This window comes from Dermacentor andersoni, chromosome 1 (genome assembly GCF_023375885.2).
Source record: "Dermacentor andersoni chromosome 1, qqDerAnde1_hic_scaffold, whole genome shotgun sequence".
NCBI lineage: Eukaryota > Metazoa > Arthropoda > Arachnida > Ixodida > Ixodidae > Dermacentor > Dermacentor andersoni.
Window position 1 is genome coordinate 116,276,338 of NC_092814.1, and position 22,487 is coordinate 116,298,824.

A 22,487-nucleotide genomic window follows, 5' to 3' on the forward strand; every position below is an offset into this window, starting at 1 on the left:
ACAATCATGACATCATGAAATATTTGCGTTTATGAGGACATTAATGACATTAGTGACGTGACCATATGCTAGCAATAGTTAATTCCCACAGTTGTGTCGCAAACAGGAATGGAGCATCAGTGACATACTGCTGACAGCGAGAAAAGTGATCAGCTTGTTTCACCAGATGCTTGCTGGTCACGTCATTAGAGTCCACAGATAGTTCAGGAAACAAAAAAAACTTTTTGGCAATGTTTTTATTATAATCCTGGTAGGTGTGTGTGCTCGTACGAGCACATCTTGCTAAATATGTTGTCCACGCCGCAACCTTGCCTGATCTGAACACCAAATCTACTGCAGCAGAATTCTGTGTGGAAAAAAGATGAAACAAAGCATTAAAAAATCAGAAAGACACTTCCTTCACCGTACATCTGGGTATAAACATGCTTTAGGCTACACAGTAAATATCTGGCCCTTGTATTATGCATTTTCTAAAAAATCTCTAGGAATTAATGTTTCATCCTTTGAGATACTTTCGTATTGTTACAAATTCAGGCTGAATATTACATATATCACATTTAAGCAGTGAACATGTGCAATTAAGTACTTTTTTCTTTATTTCAGGCTACTGGTGATACCAGTGAGTCTTGTAGTGCATAATCCTAGCTTTAGGCCAGTAACAGTCACAGTGGAGCCAGGCAATAGGTATGTATTGCCTTTCAGTGTTTCTGACTGCATCTCCTTGTTATTAACAAGGAATTTTCTCTTTAAGTGCATCTATTTAGTACAATGAGTAATGCTTTTGTCAAGTTATGGCGGGATGGTGATAAAAATTGTATGCTTGTTTCGCATAATGTGCTGACTTTGAGCATTCTAGTACTTGCCACTTAATTTCGCTTGTAATGCAGCTAGCATCTGAAGTTGCACATCTTTATCCAAGACTGTATGACATGAGCTTTGTGACTTCTGCCTTTTTTCAACACTTATTTTCAGTGTCTCACCCAGTCTGAAACGAGGCTTCAAGAAGAAGCTTGATTTTTTTTAGTGTGCAAGCTGATTTACTTTCATAATGAAATTCTTTAGGACCTCTGAGGAACAATAACAATTGTTGCACTATCTACTTGTAATGCATCAATTTTTAGATCACTGACAGGCACATATGTGTACTGTTGTACTTTCCGGCATTTGATGTGATGCGCCACTTTTGGTGGCCACCATGAATAGCACCTGGTTTTTAATGTGCATCTACAGATACATATATCTTTCTCCAAATTAGGTGCCAGTCACAGTAAAATGAGACATCATGCAAGAGTCTGAGGCACACATTGCATTAGAATTTGCTTTTAGTAGGGCATTTGCAGTTGCGCTAGCAGAAATCTTGTGAATAGCATGTATGTATTGTGGTCTCTCTTTATTTTGCATTTGTGGCTTGTAAGAAGACTGATGGAAGTAGCAAACTGTACATGGGTATGCGCTCACATCATGCAAAATTGAATTTTTTTAGCAGAGTATGTCTATGCATGTTTACAATTTCCTGCTAACCTTATTGAGAGCATAGGAAATAGAACACTCTAAAGGCTGCCTTCAACAGCTACGCATTGGTAGGAAGAGAAATACAGAAATGCTGTGTGTTGAGATATTAGTGTGATACACGTTGAAGAGGCCTATGTGGTTGAAATTTGTTGTACTTCACTATAGCTTCATGCACCACGGATAATTTTTGGGGCATAAGTCAATCTATCAACAGCTAAAAGAGAACCAATTAATGTCTTAACTCTGTAGATAGCTCTATCACCGCTGTGATCCTGCAGCTGTGGCATACAGCTGCCAAGAGTAAGGTCATAGGCTTGGGTCCCAGCCACGATGGCCACATTCTAATTGCAGCAGAATGCAAAAACAGCTGTGGTACTAGGATTGCAGTATACATAAAAACGTCCCAGGTGACCAAAATGAATGCAGAGCCCTCCTCCACTATAGGGTCTTGCATAGCTGAGTCACTCAGCCAAGAGGTCTTCAAGCCATGAATATGATGTTTAAGTAATGCTTAGTGTGAGTTTGTGTTTTGAGCAGTGTGTACCATCATGTGCTTTCTTTCACTATTGACATGTTGCCCTCAGATATGTCTTGTTGCACATGCCTAGAAATAGCTCTAGGATTCATTGACAACTCCGAGTGCTTGTCAACATTTTACCTGAGAACAATCTACAAACACTGTTGCTGTAATAGATTTTTAACGTCTTGAGACAAGCTGCAGAAACAAAAATTTAAAGTTCTTTTTTTCTTTTCATGTTCTTTCTTACTGTTGATTGCATTGTGCTCTCGGACCATACCTGCCAACTCTTCTGAATTTTCTGTAGAATATACAAATTTTGAGCAGTCTTAAGATTTTATGAATCTTGCTTGAAATTTTACGGAAAGCATTTTATTTGCGGAAAAAAAAGTGCAAATGTAGTAAAACTACACCCTGGTACCTTGCACCGCCACAAGAGGGCAATACATATGCGTGGTATCATCATCAGCAGTAGCTGCAAGGTTGTAGTGACTTCTGTCATCTACTAGGGGGGTCACGAATCCATATCCAAAGCTCGATAGTGCCAATAACACCTCTAGCGCCTCCATAAACCTGTTGCCATGCTGTTGCCTTTGTTCGCGCGGGCGCGGACTTCAGTCAGCTTCACTCACTGCAGTGTTGGCCTCGCCTTTTGTGTGACCAGCTGCCACATCGGACCCAGTGTGACTCCGGCCTGTAGTGGCAGTGCAATGGCGGGCTCGAAGCCCCGACAGTACTTCCAAGTGCTTTTGAAATCGTACTTGGCAGAATTTCCGTGCTTCGTGCCGTGGAAGAAAGGGGAGAAGTTTGGATTCTGCACCCTGTCTGCCTGTGATGTGAACATCTCGCATGGCAGCAAGTCTGACACCAAGTTCCACATTGCTTCGAAAAAGCATCAGTTATACGTGCAAGCTGTGGACAGTCAGCCAGCCTAGCAAGTTTTGTATGCAGCGACAACGACCTCGGTGTGATTCGTGCAGAATGCCTCTTCACAGCGTTTTTAGTTGAACACAACATCCCGCTGAGCGTCAGCGATCATGCCGGACCGCTTTTTTGGAAGATGTTCCCCAAGTGCGAAGAAGCGAAACGCTACGCCTATGGATGAACAAAGACGTCGTCAATTGTTCGGGAAATGGCCGCCAACGCCGAAACTCCTTTGCTGGTTGCCCTAAAACAGCAAGTATTTTCGATCGTTGTGGATGGCAGTAAGAATAGGGATATGCAGCTTTACCCTATTTTTGCGACATATTTCATTAAAGAAACGAGTAGTCGGAAGCCGCCTTCTTTGCCTCAGGACAATCCAAGGGGAAGCAACGGGTCACAAGATTGCAAATCCGGTTCTGGACGAGATGAAGTCTCCGAATTTGCCTGTTGGAAACCTGTTGGCTATCTGTTCGGACAATGCCAATGTCATGATCGGCAAGAAAAACAGTGTTTCTACTGCATAGAGAGAAGCTCAACCAGGTTTGATAGAGGTTGGTTGCCCGTGCCATCTCATCGACTTGGCCGCCCAAAAAGGTGTTTCATGTCTTCCTGTAAAGGTTAATGAGGCTTTGGTTTACATTTTTTTTTTACCTAGAGAAAAGCTCGAAACGGAAAGATCAATTTAAAGTTCAAAGAAATGCATGATGCCGAGGTCAGAAAGATGTTGAAGCATTCGTTGAGACATTGGCTGTCGTTGGGAAAGTGTTTGAAGGGGCTGCTCGACCACTGGAAACCACTACTCGGCTTTCTTTTTTTTTGTCTGAAACAAAGCAGTGCAACAAGCAGTGCAACAAGCAGAGCCTGTTTTTGAAGCCATACCAAATTCTGAAGACTTCTCACAAACCCCCAAGAACCCTGCACTGACCCCGAAGTCTGCTACACATCTTCACAAGACTGCTGCAGGCCTCGGGGAAAAAAAGCGCCGACGGTGATGAACTCTCGCTAAAGACGAAAGGAGCTCATTCTGGACCTCAAGCAAAAAAACTGAAACTTCATACCAAGGATTCTCGGGAAACCAGCCACGTGACCCCTGAGGAGCGCCTGTTTTATTTTTTGTCATCGGAGCTAAACAGGGCATGCTGTGTTTTTCTCCAAGACGTTATACCGCTTTTTGAGAAGGCAAACGGCCTTCTTCAGGCACATGCTCCTCAGATTCATGTGCTGAGGGGCCTCTTGAACTGCCTTTTCGAGGATCTCCCCGCAGGGGCGTCTGCGTCAGCAGGCGTTTGGTGTGTTGCGACACCACGTACCCGAGCACACGAGGGTTGGACCCTCCCGCGTGTAGCCGTGCACGGCTTAGCCGTGTCTGGGGAAAAGGGGATCCTGGGGGCTGAGCCGATGCTGGGTGTTTGGACCTTTAAGGCCCCCCGGCAGAGGCAACACACCTCTTCGGCCTCGGCTTCACATAGACGGCACCTCCAGACTGACCCACCTGGAGGAAATCGGCAGTCGCCTTTTCCTGTACCCCTCTTCAATCTTTTTCTGTCTCTCTCACTTTCAATCTTTCCTGTCTTCTACTCACTTATTCTTACTTCCGTATTTCTGGGCGGCAAGGGTTAACCGTGTGTCATATATTCAACCTTGGGTATATACATTAGGTTATAGTGGCGGTGTATAGCTGGCGTCTGCAGGTTTCTTGGAACCTGCAGCGCCCCCTTGTTGGGCTCGGTGGTGGGTGGCTACCACCGCTGCCGAATTTTCAAACTATCCAATGGCAGAAGCGTTCCCGCGACTTTTAGATCGGCCTCTGAAAAGAGGTCGCACCGAAGCAACTTTCCAGATTTTTTAAAACCAACCGAAAACTGATTTTCAAAATACCACGTTCTTCACAGTGAAGGCAACACAACTGTAAGAAAACTGTCACCATTCATAGTTTCGAAATGCCTAGCAAACACAATTGGAGCTGGTTACAAAGCCTCGAAGATGGCTAGCGGAGACCTTCTCCTTGAACTGACCAAAAAAGATCAACTTGAAAAACTCGCCGAACTCACCACTATCGGTGACATCAAAGTGACAATCTCTCCACACCGCTCACTGAACACAAGCCGTGGAGTTATATCAGAAGAAGACTTCCTGAACCTCAGTGATGAAGAGCTCCTCGAAGGATTTCAGGAGAAAAACGTAATTAAGGTACAGAGAATCACACTACGACGCAATGACCAACAGATTCCGACGAAACATGTGATATTGACATTTCGTAGCAGCACAGTCCCCAGTTCACTCGACGCAGGATACTTGAAAATCAACGTGAGGCCGTACATACCGAACCCAAGGCGGTGTTTCAAGTGCCAGAGGTTCGGCCATGGATCACAATCATGCAGAGGCAAAGAAACATGTGCGAAATGTAGTTCCAATGACCATCCTTCTGATAACTGCAATGCTCCCGCACAATGTGCATATTGCAAGGGCGATCATCCAGCTTACTCACGGAGTTGCCCTTGCTGGGAAAGAGAAAAAGAAATAGTTGCAATAACTGTAAAGGAAAAGATTTCATTCCATGAAGCCAGAAAAAGGCTAGCGCACTTACCTCAAGTAAGCTATGCCAGTGTGACGCGGCAGGGGGCAGCGCCACACCGGTCTCAGGAATCTACAGGGTCTAGTCCGGTACCCCTCTAGAGACCCCAACCGCCCCCTTGGTGGATGCAGCCAGTGCTGCTCCATCAGAAACGAAGACGGGCCAGCAGACCAGACTGCCGCAGGGCCCGAAGTTGAACCGTACCCCACGGCCCGAGACGCGCGTCTTGGCGCCTGGCTCTCAATCGTCCAGTGCCTCGGAAAAGGCGATGGAGGTCGATCCAAAAACCCCAGCGTCATTGACGCCAAAAGACCGGCGCTCCTTGGAGCGCTTACAGAAGGAGAAACATACTGTAGCTCCGGTGAGAAAGGGAAAGGTAACCTGAATGGTTACCGCCCTTTATAAGGGTAATACGCTTTTTCAAAACACGTCACCTACAACTACAACTTGTAAGCTCACGCACATAAGTAATTTTTTTTTTCCTAGTCCGATAAGATGGCTTTTATCATTCATCGGAATTGCAGAGGCCTAATCCACAATATAGGTGACATCAAAGATATTATAAGTAAGTTATCACCAGTGGCATTCTGCCTCCAAGAAACAAACCTAGGACCCAAACATACACATTTTCTTAAAGGCTTTATTGTCGTAAGAAAAGACCGTGAGCACTCCAGTCGTTTATCAGGAGGTGTCGCTATTGTCGTCCAAAGCTGCATTCCCACACGGAATGTTTTATTAAATACTCCGTACGAGGCAGTAGCTGTCACCGTTTTGTCATTTAAGACTGTCACCATCTGTTCATTGTACATTCCTCCCCATAGCCATTTCAAAACTCGAGATTTAGAAGATTTAATTGACCAGCTGCTGGAGCCTTTTGTTTTAGTTGGAGATTTTAATGCTCACTGCACTCTTTGGGGTAGCGATAAGAATGACCAAAGAGGACAACTTATCGAAGATTTTATTTTGACTAATAACATCTGTCTATTAAATTCAGGTGCACCAACTCATTTTTCACCGCGTTCACGTACTTTTAGCTGCATTGATTTAGCACTCTGCTCTGCCAACATTTTTACCGATTTTAAATGGGATGTCCTGGAGACGTCATATGGCAGTGATCATCTACCGGGTATAATCAACCTCACCTCAACGCTACCCATAATATCTCACAAACCGCGCCATTGGAAACTACAAATGGCAGACTGGTCTGTTTTCACAGAACATGCCAGGCTGGAGGAGCTTACTTTAACAGATTTAAGCATTGACGAAATTAATGAAAAATTTACTAACTGTATTATTTCTGCAGCCGAAAAGGCCATTCCGTAATCTTCTGGCGTTGTTCCGAAAAAGCTTAATCCCTGGTGGTCACATGAATGCACCATAGCTAAAAAGCAGCAAAATAAGGCCTGGGGAATCTTACGCAGGTACCCAACATATAACAACCTTCTAAATTTTAAACAAGCCAAAGGGAAAGCTCGATATATCCGGAGACAGGCAGAAAAATCTTCCTGGCAAAAATATGTATCGACAATTAATAGCACCGTCACATCCAAAAGGATGTGGGAACAGGTCAGGAAGTTTAAGGGGGACTACTCATCATACACGATACCGATACTTACATCCTCAGGCACTCAAACAACACTACAAGAACAAGCGAATATACTTGGGGAACATTTTTATAACATCTCTAGTTCGGCTAATTATTCAAACACGTTTTTAAAATACAAACTGTCAGCAGAAAAGGAGAAGCTACCAACTGCTTGTATGTCAAGGGATGAATACAACGCTCCATTCACGGTACAAGAACTTAACAGGGTCCTCTGTGCTGGCAAAACAACTGCAGTAGGTCCTGACCGGATCCATTATTCAATGCTTGCACACCTGTCCCAAGCATCCGTAGAGGCTCTCCTCGAATTTTTTAACAAAGTATTTGAATCTGGAAGCATGCCAAAAACTTTGAAAAATGCAGTAGTTATGCCGTTTTTAAAAACAGGTAAATCCCCCACATCCCCAAGCAGCTTTCGACCCATTGCCCTGACAAGCTGTTTGGCGAAATCATACGAAAGTCTCGTAAATGCGAGATTAACTTTCACGCTTGATACACGGAACTCCATTGATTTTCACCAGTGCGGCTATAAAAAAGGGTGTTCAACTAGACCACCTCGTCCGACTTGAACACGAAATACGTGAAGCATTTTTACACAAACAGCACTGCCTGGCAGTGTTTTTCGACCTAGAAAAAGCGTACGACACCACGTGGAGATTTGGAATCTTACATGACCTCACCTCATTAGGAATCCGTGGCAAAATGCTAAACTGTCTGGCTGATTTTATGTCCAACAGAACATTCCAAATCCGTCTAGGCACTGTGCTCTCGCGCACATTTATAAAAAAAAACGGTGTGCCACAAGGTTGCATACTTAGCACAACACTCTTTATAGTAAAAATTAACTCTGTCAACAACGTCATTCCCACCTCTGTTATGCACTGCATATACGTCGATGATCTGCAAATAGCGTGCCGCGCCTCAAACTTACGAACATGTGAAAGGCAGCTCCAGATAACAATAAATAAACTAACGGAGTGGGCTGAGAAAAATGGCTTCCGCTTCTCTACTCAGAAAACCGTTACAGTGCTTTTTTCGCAAAAACGAGGGTTGTACTTAGACTCGGAGGTAAAATTGAATGATGTCGCGCTGCCGGTAAAACAAGAATATAAATTCTTGGGAGTAATCTTTGACAAAAAACTAAACTTCCTAGCCCACATTAAAACACTAAAGATTAAGGCAAATAAAGCATTGAATATCTTGAAAGTTTTATCTCGTAAGCACTGGGGTTCTGACCGAACATGTCTTTTACGTATTTACCGGTCTCTTGTGCGTAGCCTTTTAGACTACGGCTCCGTGGTTTACGGCTCAGCCAGACAGTCCTACATCCAACGCCTTGATCCAGTACATAACCTTAGACTGCGACTGGCAAGTGGTGCCTACAGAATGTCACCTATTCAAAGTTTATATGTTGAGTGTAATGAACCCTCATTATAGCAGCGGAGAGCATTACTCACTTTTTCCTACGTACTAAAAATTCAGTCATCACCACAACACATATGCTACAACATCCTCACACAATGCAACTCACGCCTACACTATACAAATAAACCGAACATGATTAAACCGCTTGTCCTGCGATATGAGGAATATGTTCGGGATTATGATATTCCTTGCGAAGTCCTCCAGGTTGCCAGAAAACCACAGCGTTTGCCCCCGTGGTACGATTTTGAACCGTTATGTGACTGGACATTGACACATTTAAAGAAGAAAGACACCCCACGCGAACACATCACACAAGAATTCCGTACACTTCAGGACAAATATCAAAATAGCATGCAATATTACACTGATGGCTCTAAAACGAAAGAGCACGTTGGTGTGGGGGTCTTAACGGAAAATTGGGAAAAAAGTATTCGATTGCCACAACACGCCTCTGTTTTCACGGCCGAAGTTTTCGCTATATGGGTTGTTGTCAAAAAGATTATCGCTGATAAACATAAAAATGCGGTCATATACACAGATTCTTTAAGCACACTAAAAGCGCTACATCTTAAATCTGAATGTGAACCCCTGATTGGAGACATTTTAAACATGGTGGCTTTTAACGAATACGGGAGGTCAATTCGTTTCTGCTGGGTCCCAAGCCACATTGGGATACGGGGTAACGAAGCAGCTGATAGATATGCATTGATGGCAGTGCACAAAGAAATTACAAATACGACACTCCCATATAATGATAGCATCCGTGCAATTAGAAAAGCCTTCACGGTAAAATGGCAGCGCGAATGGGACCGTTGTGCCGACAACAAGCTACATCTCACGAAACCCATAGTTGGCGAGTGGAAGTCATGCTATCATCAGGAGCGGTTCATCGAAGTAGTTTTATGCCGACTATGCATTGGGCACACACACCTCACACACAATTACTTACTTACGAAAGAAGACACACCAACATGCGAGAAATGCCAACAGCCACTAATAGTTATGCACACATTACTCACATGTACGCAGACTGAAACACAGATGAACACTTTTGCACAAATTATATCAACTACACATACCTTTACACCCTGCTCTAATTTTAGGTGATGATCCGCTAGTCCCTTTCTGTGACGTTCGTAAATTTCTAGACACTGGATTTTTACATAAAATATAGATTATTAACAAAGCCTTTTCCTTCATTAACTGGATTTTAAAACACCTTGTGTTTGGCGCAGCATAGCCTTAGCCGCTTTTGCGCCATTAAACCCCATTTAACTAACTAACTTTTCGAGGATCTCCTGACTGGATTTGTGCGCCCAGGTGTTGTCAAGGCATGTCATTCATTGCTGGAAATTGACTGTGGAGCTCCAGAGAACCAGAAAGGTAATGAAGACGTAGTCATTGGCAGCACAACCTACTCTGTGGTTGAGACACTGAGCTGCATTGAAAGAGAGCAGTTCTTCTCTGCTGTACGTCTGTACTTAATGGCAGCATGCGATTACATTTGCCACAAATTCCCGCTAGAAGATGTCAATCTCAAGATGGCTGAAGTTGCTCAAGTACAAGTTCTGGAAGCTGCTTCATTCAACAGTGTACATAATTTTATTATGGTGTTCCCTGCTATCCTACCACAGCAGAGTGGCGATTCAACAGAAGCAATCGACGCACTTGAAGTCGAGTTTGCCAACTTGCAAGCACATCAGGTTCCAGCCGACATATTGAATGAGCCAAGGTGCGACATGTAGTGGTCGCAATTAGGAAGCGTTTGAAGTGTCAAGGATCGCTCAGGTTCCACAGAATTTCAATGGTTATGCTGGGTATTCTCTCCATTCCCCACTGGAATGTTGAATGCGAGAGAATATTCCTCACTGCGAACAAAACTCGAACAGGGTTTCGCTCATCTGTGTGTGAGAAAACACTCGAAAGTGCGCTGATGGTCAAGGGGCACCAGAGTGGTACTTGCTTCGAGCAAACCTACATGGAGAAGTTTATGAGGCAGGCAAAGTAGGCAACAGCAAAATCATTGCAAAAATAAATTGTGCCCCAGTGGAGTTTTTACTCTTTAGTCTCCAATACACGGATTTCACTTGTGGTTGTGAAAACGTGAGTAAGCTTGTCACAAAAGGTGAATCCCTTAAAAAAAAAGAAAAGTGCTGACGCGCAACCCCCCCCCGCCTCGGCAGTTTCAGGTATGGTTCTTCAGGTATGGTTCTTGCATCAGCTTGCTCAAATCATCATGCCTTTGTGGAATTCCCCGTAATTTGTTGAAGACTGTATGCTAGTAGTGATAAATCTACTATTTCACCTTCGATGAGTTTTGCTAAAACTCTAGTATACACTACAAGACAAGCTTAAAAATAATGATGCTTTCATTTATGTTTTGTCATGTGGCCTGTGTTTAGTGTTAGCTTGTTAAGACATTCATTATTTTTTATGGGCTGATTGCAGGACACCAGCTGCTGCAACAAGCCCTACGATGACTCCAGATGTGGTGGCAACTGATGTTGGTGGTTTTAGCTGGGCAACAGCTGTAAGGCGTCACTTGCCAATCAAGTCTCATACAACGGCTGCAGTAGCTCTTTCAGCCACTTTTTCAAAGGCTGGCACATACAACATGGCTGCCTTGCATGTGAGCGTGCTCACAGATGATGGACGTCTTTCACATGAACTGTTGTGTCCTAGTCTCATGGTGGTACAACAACCACAAACTCTATAGGCTTTAGTTTTAAAGCCACAGGCTGTTTCACTTTACTGGTGGAAGAGCTAGAGGTTACCTCAGTTGAAGTGGTAAAAATGTGCTTATGGATGCTGTCCAAATTAAGTGATGTTCGCACTTACAAATACACCATGGCCCTAAAACTGTTCGTTGGTTGGCAGGTTGAAATGAGCTGCTGCTGTGCTGTCAAGAAACTGCTGTTTTGCTCAGGTTCAAGTTTTTTTAGATTTCAGACTGGCTGTGGTAGTATGTGTCTATTAAGGCTGCTTTTTGGCAAAGTACATTGCTGTGTCAGGGGCCAGTGTTTTGTTGAAGATTTTCAACCTTAAGAGCGGTGGACTGGTAAGCTGTACTCGGTCTGTGCCAAGCCATACCATAAGCAGGAAGACTAGGCAAAGTTCATGCTGCTCAGAGTGCAGGTATACGTACAACACGCACAGAATATATCTTGAAGCCACATTTCTGAAATTGGGGTACCATATGTCTTACTGGTATGCTTGGTGTACACATCTGGTTTGAAAGGTTTCAGGCATTGTCATGTGCTTACTGCTGTAACAAACATGAAACACACCTGCATTAACATGCCAACATGAGTTTCAATATCTTGTGCATCAGAAGTCACACTGCATAGTGAAGTGGGCCTATTAAAGATATTTTATTGAAAATAGTAATGTGTAAGTGTAATGACAGCATGTGCATGTTGATAGCATTTGTGGAGTCCCGTATTTTCTTTTCAGTGTTGGAAAGTGTTTGCAACCAAGACTAAAAGTTTTGTTGCATTTCCATTTCCACATGCAATATATGGATCACCAAGTTTGAAAGGCATTGTTTACATGATATTTTAGCAGCTAGGTAGGGGATTCGATGATTCAAAGCACATTTTAGAAAAACTTGCTTTTGCAGTAGCACATAGAATGCTGTCGTCGTACGCACTACAAACATCTATGTTGAATGACAAACTAAGCATGATATCCATTATGCAACTTCATAAAGTTGTTAAGCTGTGACAGAGTTATGTAATGATGCAGTCAGTCAAAATCACTGAAGTAGTCGTGTACATTCAGTTAACGATACTTTGGAGTACATTACTGCCAGTCAGCAAAGTGGAAGCACATGTGCTGCTCTTTCTCCTGAAAGAAATGACATCTTTGTGTGCCATAAAAGTACATCAGTTCTTATACATAAAAAGCTGTATGAGCTACTTCAGAATTCTTCCTGTAGCTTCCTTTAGAAATATCCTACTTGAAAATTTCACAGATTTTATGCTGCTCTCATGGGTGGTTGCAAAGTTTATTATGTTGGATTCATAAGTTTTAATGTACATTAAATGGAATATCTTTAGTGTATTTTTAGAAATTCTAGCAATTTCTGGTACCTTGCAAGAAAGGAGTGGACAGAATTGCTGCTCGGATGCTTAAAGGAATGCTGTTATTCTTGCTTTATCAATTATGGAAAAATTTAAGTACATCTCTTGTTAAACAACCTTTTGCTGTGTTTACCTAGTGTAGAGCTCATATGTTTTTCTCAAACAGAAGCCTAGTGACAGCAAATGAATTGTTTGGCATGAGAGTGAGTGTATGTGCATATGCAAAGTTGTAGGCATGCCCAGTACATACAAAAAATGCGTTTCATTTCACACCTTGTCACGTTTCTCAAGAGTGAATGCGAAGGCCTGATTCTTACCAGCAATGCCTAATTGAGGTCTGTTTTGCATGAATAAAGTTTAAAATGCTGTTTGATGGTGCTTCTTGCATGAGATCTTGTGCTGTGAGCCTTTTGTTATTTATGAGAACAAGCTGGCTTGGCACTCAAGGACTGCAGGTGAGAAGAACCTTGGTCTGAGGGCTGTGGGACCTATGCAGAGGATAATTCCTATTTCAGTGCTGGTTTTTCACCATAAAAGAATTAAGTCTATAAAATTTTAAGCACCCTTCAATCATGCACCATTCTTTGGGAGGTATGTTTAGAACAGTGTGCCTAACAACCTGGAAAACTTGGAAAAGTCAGGGGCATTTTTAGGGAATATCTTTATTTTATTGTGTAAGGTCAGAAAAATGTCCGATAAATTTTTAGCCCAAGTTGCAAATGCATGCATGTTGGTTACCCCGCAAGGCTATTACTTCCTTGCAGCACCAAGTAAGCTTTTCTGCACAATAATGCTCTCCCCAATCACCATATTACAGGAATTATTTCGTGAATTGCGTAAAGCACTGGATCGACACAACACACACTTAGCCCCTGCGCACTCTTTCAAGACTGAGCAACCTTCTGCCGCAGTACAGTTGCCTTCTCCCCCCCCCCCCCTTCATTTTTTCCTTACACACAGGGTTTGCCCTATGTGAATCGTCTTAAAGGGCCCCTGAAACGGTTCGGACAAATTTTGTAGACGCGTAGGGTACAGCTAAAGTAAATCATTCGCCCCACAATTTGTGTGAAATGTCTCATATTAAGAGAGCTACGGACGATTACAAGTAACCCTCCTCCATAGTCGTGCATTTCCTCCTCAACTCGTTCGCCGAGTGATCGGGGCTATGGCTAAGCCAGCTAAGCTCCGCCTTCACTGGCTCTGCGTCATGATGGCACGGCGTGTCGTCGACTTTGGTTCTCTAGGAGCGAGCGCGCGAAGCTTCTCTAAACTCTCCGCCAGCTGTTTGGCAGTAGACCCCGAGCGATAGCTATCGAGAGAGAGTAAAACATCTTTATTAATAATATTTGAATGGCGAGAACAGTGTGGGAGGAACCCTCAGTCCAGGGTCCCCAAGATGATTCCGGCGATGCTTTGAGCCTGTTGTATCACAGCTTGGAGGACCTTGGGAGGCCCGTCGCAGAGGGCATCGTCCCACAGCTCTTTGTTGCGTAGGGGGTAAAGGAGAGTTGGCAAGGGAGGAAAGAGGTTTGCAGTGCACTCAATCGTGGCGTGGAAGATTGTGGGCGAGCTGCCACAGCCAGGGCAACGATCTGCATAACAGTGTGGGTATAATTTATTGAGAGAGAAGATTTGGAAAAGTTGCGGTTTGTAACTGGCGTAATGCCACTGCTTCCTCCCGCGAGAAGGACGGCGGTGGTGCGACGTGGGTGCGACGAGTGCGTGTATAATGACGGAGTATGTCTTTGTAACGGAGCAACGGATCCCTCCACTCTGAACTAGTCGCCTCACCACGCCGAGTCGCCCGAAGGGAAATTTCTCTGGCAACCACATGTGCGCCTTCGTTACCCGGCAGCGAGGTATGACCAGGGGTCCAGAGTAAGTGGATGCGGTGAGGTGTGGTTGGTGTATTTTGCGGGATCTGAGAATTTGGTGCGCCGCTCTCGGGATGCCATGTCCTGATAGGAACGCCCGGCATGCCTGTTGCGAGTCCGTCAATATATACACTTCCTCAGGAACACGGATGGCGTATCGAATTGCAAGAGCAACACCGAGAATTTCTCTGTAAGCGGCATTTGTTCCGCGCATTGCAGCAGAGTCTCTCAGGGATTCGGTGCCATTCTAAACTACCGAGGTATAGCCCTCTTGAGTGCGTGATGTTTCCGTGTATAAAGTATGTGTTTCCGGGATGTTTGCAAGCATGCGGCCAATATATCGTACACGGGCTTTGCGCCGCCCTTTGTCATGCTCGGAGTGCATATTACGTGGCAATGGATGAATACTTACCGCTTGGTGTATTGCTGACGACAAGATCGTTGGATGGGTTTCAGACTCAAGGGGTGGGACAGAGTATTTTAGCCGTGTGAGAAGATGGCGGCCAGTAGGAGTGAGTAGGAGGCGCTGGCAATGGCTGACCCAATGTGCCTCTAGCAGCTCGCCTAGTGTGTTATGTGTCCCTAAGTTAAGGAGACGGCGTGTGGAGGTATAGTTCGGGAGGCCATGGGCCAGCTTCGTCGCTTTGCGAATCATTGCGTCTATGCGAAGTTGTTGCGCTTGGGTCAACTATAGCTATCGAAGCAGCGTGCGTTGCGAGCATTCTGTCGCAGCGCCGAACGTGTCTGGTATTCCGGTAACCACAGGTGGGCTGGGCCTTTCGACAGAACGGTGGCGGCATAAACTCAAGCTGATGAAGGAACTTTAGCGTAGACGTACGTGAGCTGCCTGATCGGTCTCCACGGTCCAGCAGCCACCCGTTGGCGCAGAGCTTAGCCGGCCAAACAAAGCTAGTATTGCTCTAACCAAGTGTAAAAAATTTTAAACATTGACAAAAACAACGTGTTAACGATTGCATTCCTGCGAAAAATTTACACCAGCAGCAAAGAAGAATACATTTCGTTACTGCTACTGTGTGTGATTGAGCTCTGTGCCAACGGGTGGCTGGACCGCGGAGACCGATCAGGCAGCTCACGTACGTCTGCGCTAAAGTTCCTTCATCAGCTTGAGTTTGCCTCCACCGTTCACCTTCACATTTGCGATTCTGCTCATCCCGTAAAACGACACGGTCAAACGGCCAGGCCCTGTCCCCTTGCGCTTGCGTTTACCCTAATACCGAAGATTACTAGCGCTATTGCGTTAGTAATCTTCCGGTATAAAGTGACAGCCGCAAACGCGCAAATCCTGGCGCCGATCGGATAGCGGCAGTCCGATGCGCTGTAGCCAGTCTGCTCGTCTGCTGCCTTGCAGAGGGACACGATGTCGGAGCTTGACATATCGCCAGTCGCTACGTTTGCAGTCCACAACCCAACAAAGTCTAATCATAGTGCTCGCGAAAAGACTGAGACCGACTCTGACCACGGAGCTCGTCAAAATGGAGCACGTAACACAAGCAGACGACGCTTGCTGCGTGCCAGAAGTGCTTAAGTGTAGTGAGAAATTGTTCTTGCGTATTCTTTCTTTTACTTTCTTTTTATAGAAACAAATTAACTAACATTCCAACTATTACGAACATCATTTGTTCACCCTAAAAGTGGAAAAATGATCGATGACGCACTCTGGGCAGCCAATCGAATAGCTTGCCCTAGTTTACGTCATATGGGTAGAGGCGGCTGAAAATTCCGCCGAGCAGTGTGCTGCGATCGGCAGCGATGTACATTTTTAAAATCTTACAATAAATTACTCGCTTTCCGTGGAGCACTTAGATGCGTCAATTAATGATCGAATGACCTAATCTAACGACAATGCTTGCTAGTGTACTGTCAAATGCTCAAATGCTGCGGCTTAAAGCTCACGGCAGGGTGCGAAAACGCGTTCACAGCGAAAGCAAAACATTGTGCGCGGACATGCATGCAGACGCGCAGTCGGTCGCTGCGAACCCGTGCGATCGCTGCATTGAGGCTTCATTCTGTTATGCCCCATTTGGTTATACAGACAGCCCACTATAAGAACATATTTCACATAGTTTACTCTCGGCATTTGTCTACCTTTCACGCAAGAAGCTGGTTCGGGAGACTCCATCGCGACGACCGCGCGCAGTGGCGTTCACTGCACGTATTCGATAAAGAGTCTGTAAACGATTCTGTGATTTCAGTTTGCCCAAGATTATTATATCGACAATCAAAAACTTCCCTCGTTTTGAGAGTACTCACATAAATGTCGAGGAGGGCTGCCGCGTGGTGTTTTTATTGAGCGCCGTAAGCCAAACCTATGACGAGCGTGCCGTGTTAACCCTCGTACTACGCAAGGGAGGCGCTTCCGACAGATGGCAACTCCGTAAGTCCTCGCCCCGAATAGTACAGACTGTAAATCTGAATACCACGCGAACCACATAAAGGCACAAAGAAACTCGCGGCAATACAGCCACGTGGAATGCTAATAACCAAAAGGGCAATTTCATTGTTATACAAAAGTCCTGGAGCTAGTAAAATGGTCGAGCTACAAATCCGCTGCGTTATGAGCACACACAGATAAATGCAACACAGCAAAGCAGCTGATAACAAGCCAGGGAGTAAGTTTCAGTTTGTTGAGTGCACCATGACACAGCTGCCGTGCCGAACGCGCCAAGTGCGCATAGTCTGTTGAGGATGACCTCATAGAATAAAGAACATGACCTCTCCCACCAAGGCCACGTCGCCAGTACTAAGTACGAATGCGCGACTCACCACCAACACATAATGGACCGAGCACGCACTACTCGGCCCGACAGCATTTCAGCCTAAACTGCGCACAACCCCTTATTATGGCACACAGAGGTTAATGGCGGAGTGGTCATATGCGCGACATGGAGATTCCTTCATCCATGATGCGCGGGCACGTACTGACACGTGGTACTGGATTAGATTTGCTCAGTGACTCTTCAGCTCATCTAACCTTATGCATTGAAGATGTCAGGGCCAGAGTTTCCTACAAAAATTTTTGTATGAAACTATGGTCACGGCACTCTTCGCATGAATGAATGGATGTTATGAGCGTCCTCTTTGGAACGAAGCGGTAGGTTGCGCCACCAAGCTCTTGCTTTTATACCGCCCAATGTCATACCTAGGTTCAAAAAAATAAAATAATACAAATAAAAATAAACCATGATGAATTTCCATAACCAAATTTTCCGACTCCCTATTGGAAGTGGTAAGGGAATACATCTACTTAGGGCAGGTAGTGACCACGGATCCGGATCATGAGACTGAAATAACCAGAAGAATAAGAATGGGCTGGGGTGCGTTTGGCAGGCATTCTCAAATCGTGAACAGCAGGTTGCCACTATCCCTCAAGAGGAAAGTGTATAACAGCTGTGTCTTACCAGTACTCACCTACGGGGCAGAAACCTGGAGGCTTACGAAAAGGGTTCTGCTGAAATTGAGGACGACGCAACGAGCTATGGAAAGAAGAATGATAGGTGTAACGTTAAGGGATAAGAAAAGAGCAGATTGGGTGAGGGAAGAAACGCGGGTAAATGACATCTTAGTTGAAATCAAGAAAAAGAAATGGGCATGGGCCGGACATGTAATGAGGAGGGAAGGTAACCGATGGTCATTAAGGGTTACGGACTGGATTCCAAGGGAAGGGAAGCGTAGTAGGGGGCGGCAGAGAGTTAGGTGGGCGGATGACATTAGGACGTTTGCAGGGACAACATGGCCACAATTAGTACATGACCGGGGTAGTTGGAGAAGTATGGGAGAGGCCTTTGCCCTGCAGTGGGCGTAACTAGGCTGATGATGATGATGATGATCGTGAACTTTGTTTTCGTAGGTCTCCGTTTTTTGTCGTTTCCCTACTTCCACCAATCTTCCAATCGCCTCTTACTAATCTCTATTGCAGACATGTTTACTTTCCCCCTGCTTTCGCTGAAACCAAGGGCTTCAAGGAGACCAGTGGTGCCTAAATCGACCGTTCGGCATATATCATCACATTCTAATAAAACATGCTCCATCATTTCCCTAGCTTTACCGCAGCAAGCACATGCTGCTTCTTCCTTAAATCTCGCTTTATAGGTGCGTGTTCTAACCATCCTGATCTCGCCTCGAAAAATAGTGAACTTCCCTTTGAGTTATCATAAATTGTTTCTTTCCCGATTTCGTTTTTTCCTCTTAAGTAGTTGCTCACCGCAGGTTTCTTTTCCATTGCCGCCACCCACGAGATTATTTCAGCCTCTCTGACTTTCCGGTTGACTTTCTTTGCTTCTGTGTTGCTCATCCTACAGGCCGCATACTTGCTGGTAAGCTTCCTAGTTCTTTTCCTCCACTGTGAATCAATGTTTTCCTTGTACAAATACCTCAACACTTTCCCAGCCCGTTTACTTTCTTCCATATTCCTCAGTCGTTCTTCATAATCAATTTTACTGCGAGCTTCCGTCACTTCAAAACTTGTCCAGCCCATATCACCATGCACAGCTTCATTGTCTTCCCGTGACCGCCCAATGCGAGGCGTCTCACTGATGTTTGTTTGCCATCGAGTCCTGATTGTACCCCTGATTTAAAGCAAACAACCGCATTTCCAAAAGTATGTCCTGGAACCATTACACCTTTCCACATAGCCCGGAGCACCTCATGCCTGTTGTATCCCCATAACGCTCTGTGCTTCATTATGGCTGCATTTCTCTTCCCTTTCACCGTTATTGTTTTTTCCTGTGTTTCCATATATCTATTGTCTTCATTTATCCGTATACCAAGGTATTTATATTCTCTTACCCGAGGTATTTCCTGGCCCTGTATTGCCACTGTCTGTTCACTATTTTCATTGAATACGTACCATAACACCTAATTTTCTAACGCTAAATTAAAAACCTAAATTCTCGGCTTCCTGTCCACATATATTAACCAGACGTTGCAAATCACTTTGCTTGTTAGCTAGCAACACAGTGTCGTCCGCATAAAATAAACCTGGAAGCTGCTGCTCTATTACTGTACCCGCCTGTTTGTATGAGAGATGAAACCCGATATATACTTCCTTCTAGCACCATCTCCTTCCTCACAATGTACATCATAAACAGCAGTGGAGATAAAGGTCACCCCTGCCTCAGTACCTTGTTGATATCATCTTTCTCCTCGCTCCTCATCCCCTCCCATTCAAGGCAAACGGTATTTTCTAGGTAAATCTCTCAAAAGCTGTAGACAACCGTCGCCTAAGCCTTCCCCTTCCAGAATATCCCCCAAGATGTTGCGGTCTACGTTGTCATACGCTCCTGTAATGTCTAAAAAGGCCACATATAACGGTCTGCTTTCTACTCTTGATATTTCAATACACTGAGTAAGAACAAACAGGTTATCATCCAGACGCCTACCTATTCTGAAGCCATTCTGAATCTCCCAAAATGCCATTATTCTATGGCCATGCTTGCAGCTTTAATTTGATTGCCTGCATTGCTAACCTGTAATTACCGATGCAACGGTCAACGGTTTATACGAGTGAATTCTATCTTTCTCCTCTTACCTTTATAAATTAAATTAATTCTACTTTGTCGCTAACTGTTTGGTATTCGTCTATATTTTCCACTGCTTTCACCAAAGCTTCCTTAGTTTTTGGTCCTAGTTCATTAATCAGCCTAACGGGAACGGGTCTAGCCCTGTGGCGGTGAGCTTAGGAATTTTCTCTTCGGCTTTCTTCCAGTTGAAATTTGTCAGCACCAGCTCCTTTTCCACCTGGGCCTCTTTCATGTTCTTTTTTACTTCAAATACAACCTCGCATTGCCTTGGAAAGATTCGGCTGTTATTTATCGGATGTAATTTGTTACCGCTTCCCCTTCCAGTTTGTTTCCATCTTCGTCTATGATATGGTGTACTGTTGTCGACGTCCTGCCTAATAATTTTATGTGCTTCCAAAATATTCTAGGTGCGGCCTTCTTTTTCTCACGTATTTCTGACAACCAACGTTCACTTTCACCTTTTATCTTTGCTCGCACCAGTATATGAACCATAGACTTTTTCTCCCGGTATATTTCCCATTCAGGGTGTAGACGAGCCGTACGTAAAAATACTGAAAGATATCTATAGCGGCTCCACAGCCACTGTAGTCCTCCATAAAGAAAGCAACAAAATCCCTATAAAGAAAGGCGTCAGGCAGGGAGATACGATCTCTCCAATGCTATTCACAGCATGTTTACAGGAGGTATTCAGAGACCTGGATTGGGAAGAATTGGGGATAAGAGTAAATGGAGAATACCTTAGTAACTTGCGCTTCGCTGATGATATTGCCTTGCTTAGTAACTCAGGGGACCAACTGCAATGTATGCTCACTGACCTGGAGAGGCAGAGCAGAAGGGTGGGACTAAAAATTAATCTGCAGAAAACTAAAGTAATGTTTAACAGTCTCGGAAGGGAACAGCAGTTTACGATAGGTAGCGAGGCACTGGAAGTGGTAAGGGAATACATCTACTTAGGACAGGTAGTGACTGCTGATCCGGATCATGAGAGTGAAATAATCAGAAGAATAAGAATGGGCTGGGGTGCGTTTGGCAGGCATTCTGAGATCATGAACAGCAGGTTGCCATTATCCCTCAAGAGAAAAGTTTATAACAGCTGTGTCTTACCAGTACTCACGTACGGGGCAGAAACCTGGAGGCTTACGAAAAGGGTTCTACTTAAATTGAGGACGACGCAACGGGCTATGGAAAGAAGAATGATAGGTGTAACATTAAGGGATAAGAAAAGAGCAGATTGGGTGAGGGAACAAACGCGCGTTAATGACATCTTAGTTGAAATCAAGAAAAAGAAATGGGCATGGGCAGGACATGTAATGAGGAGGGAAGATAACCGATGGTCATTAAGGGTTACGGACTGGATTCCGAGGGAAGGGAAGCGTAGCAGGGGGCGACAGAAAGTTAGGTGGGCAGATGAGATTAGGAAGTTTGGAGGGTCAACATGGCCACAATTAGCACATGACCGGGGCAGTTGGAGAAGTATGGGAGAGGCCTTTGCCCTGCAGTGGGCGTAACCAGGCTGATGATGATGATGATGATGATGATATTTCCCATTTACTGGCTACTTCATCCTGCGGCAACTGCGCCTTCTTTGCCTGCCTCTCGGGATGCTTTCTGTCGTTCGGCGATCGCTTCTCGTATCTCCCTGTTCCACCAGCTTTTCGTTTTTTTCCCTTTCCAGCGAACATGTTGTTTCTCTTTCCTTATTTCTGTCGTTATTACAGTTAGAAGGTCATTATATTCCCACTCTTTACTTGGCCATTTGCAAAGTTCTTCCTCAACTCGAGTGACTATATTTGTTATTTGTTCAGCGTTCAAGTTTGGACTGGCCATTTTGCACTCCTTGCTCTCTTTCCCAACTACATATCCCATTTTCAAAATGATACGTTTATGGTCACTTCCTATGCTGCTATACCCTTCCTCATCAATCACCATTTCTCTCCACCCATCATGAATTCCTTCTGTCATCAGACAGAAGAAATTCAATGGTCGATTGCCGGTTTCCCACTTCCCACGTGATCTGCCCTTCACACTTAGGCACATGTATTCCCGATAACGAGGTTATGTTGCTCACAAAGATCTAGCGTTGACTTCCCGTTGTTGTCGGTATAGCCATCTAGATCCTGTATGTGGGCGTTCATGTCACCTAATCGGATAATTTCGGCATCATTCCCAAAACCCTTAATATCAGCACTTATGTATTCCACTAACTCTTGATTCTTCTCTGTGCAATTATTTCCGGTACACAAATACGTTACGCCCAGCCAAGTTTCTTTTTCCCACTCATTGTATCTGATAAACAAAGATGCTCTGGACATTTTGAATTTAATCTTTTCCATTTAGCTCCCTGATGGATGAGCGTCCCGACTCCCGCTCCCTTTCTTTCCGACTTAGTTCTGTTGCACTCTTCCCAAACATAATTCTCAATCAGTGGCGGCTCT

General features: G+C 44.6%; 1 protein-coding gene across 1 annotated transcript in view; it reads left to right on the forward strand.

Annotated features, from left to right (window-relative positions):
- The window catches only part of l(3)76BDm (trafficking protein particle complex subunit 8 homolog l(3)76BDm), a 161,949-nt gene extending 148,938 nt beyond the window's left edge, over window positions 1-13,011 (forward strand). Inside the window, exons 26-27 of the mRNA XM_050191010.3 lie at window positions 604-684; window positions 11,005-13,011. Coding sequence (XP_050046967.1) covers window positions 604-684; window positions 11,005-11,272 — 349 coding nt within the window. The 3' untranslated portion in view covers window positions 11,273-13,011. The remainder of the gene's footprint in view (window positions 1-603; window positions 685-11,004) is intronic.
- Window positions 13,012-22,487: the final 9,476 nt, after the last annotated feature.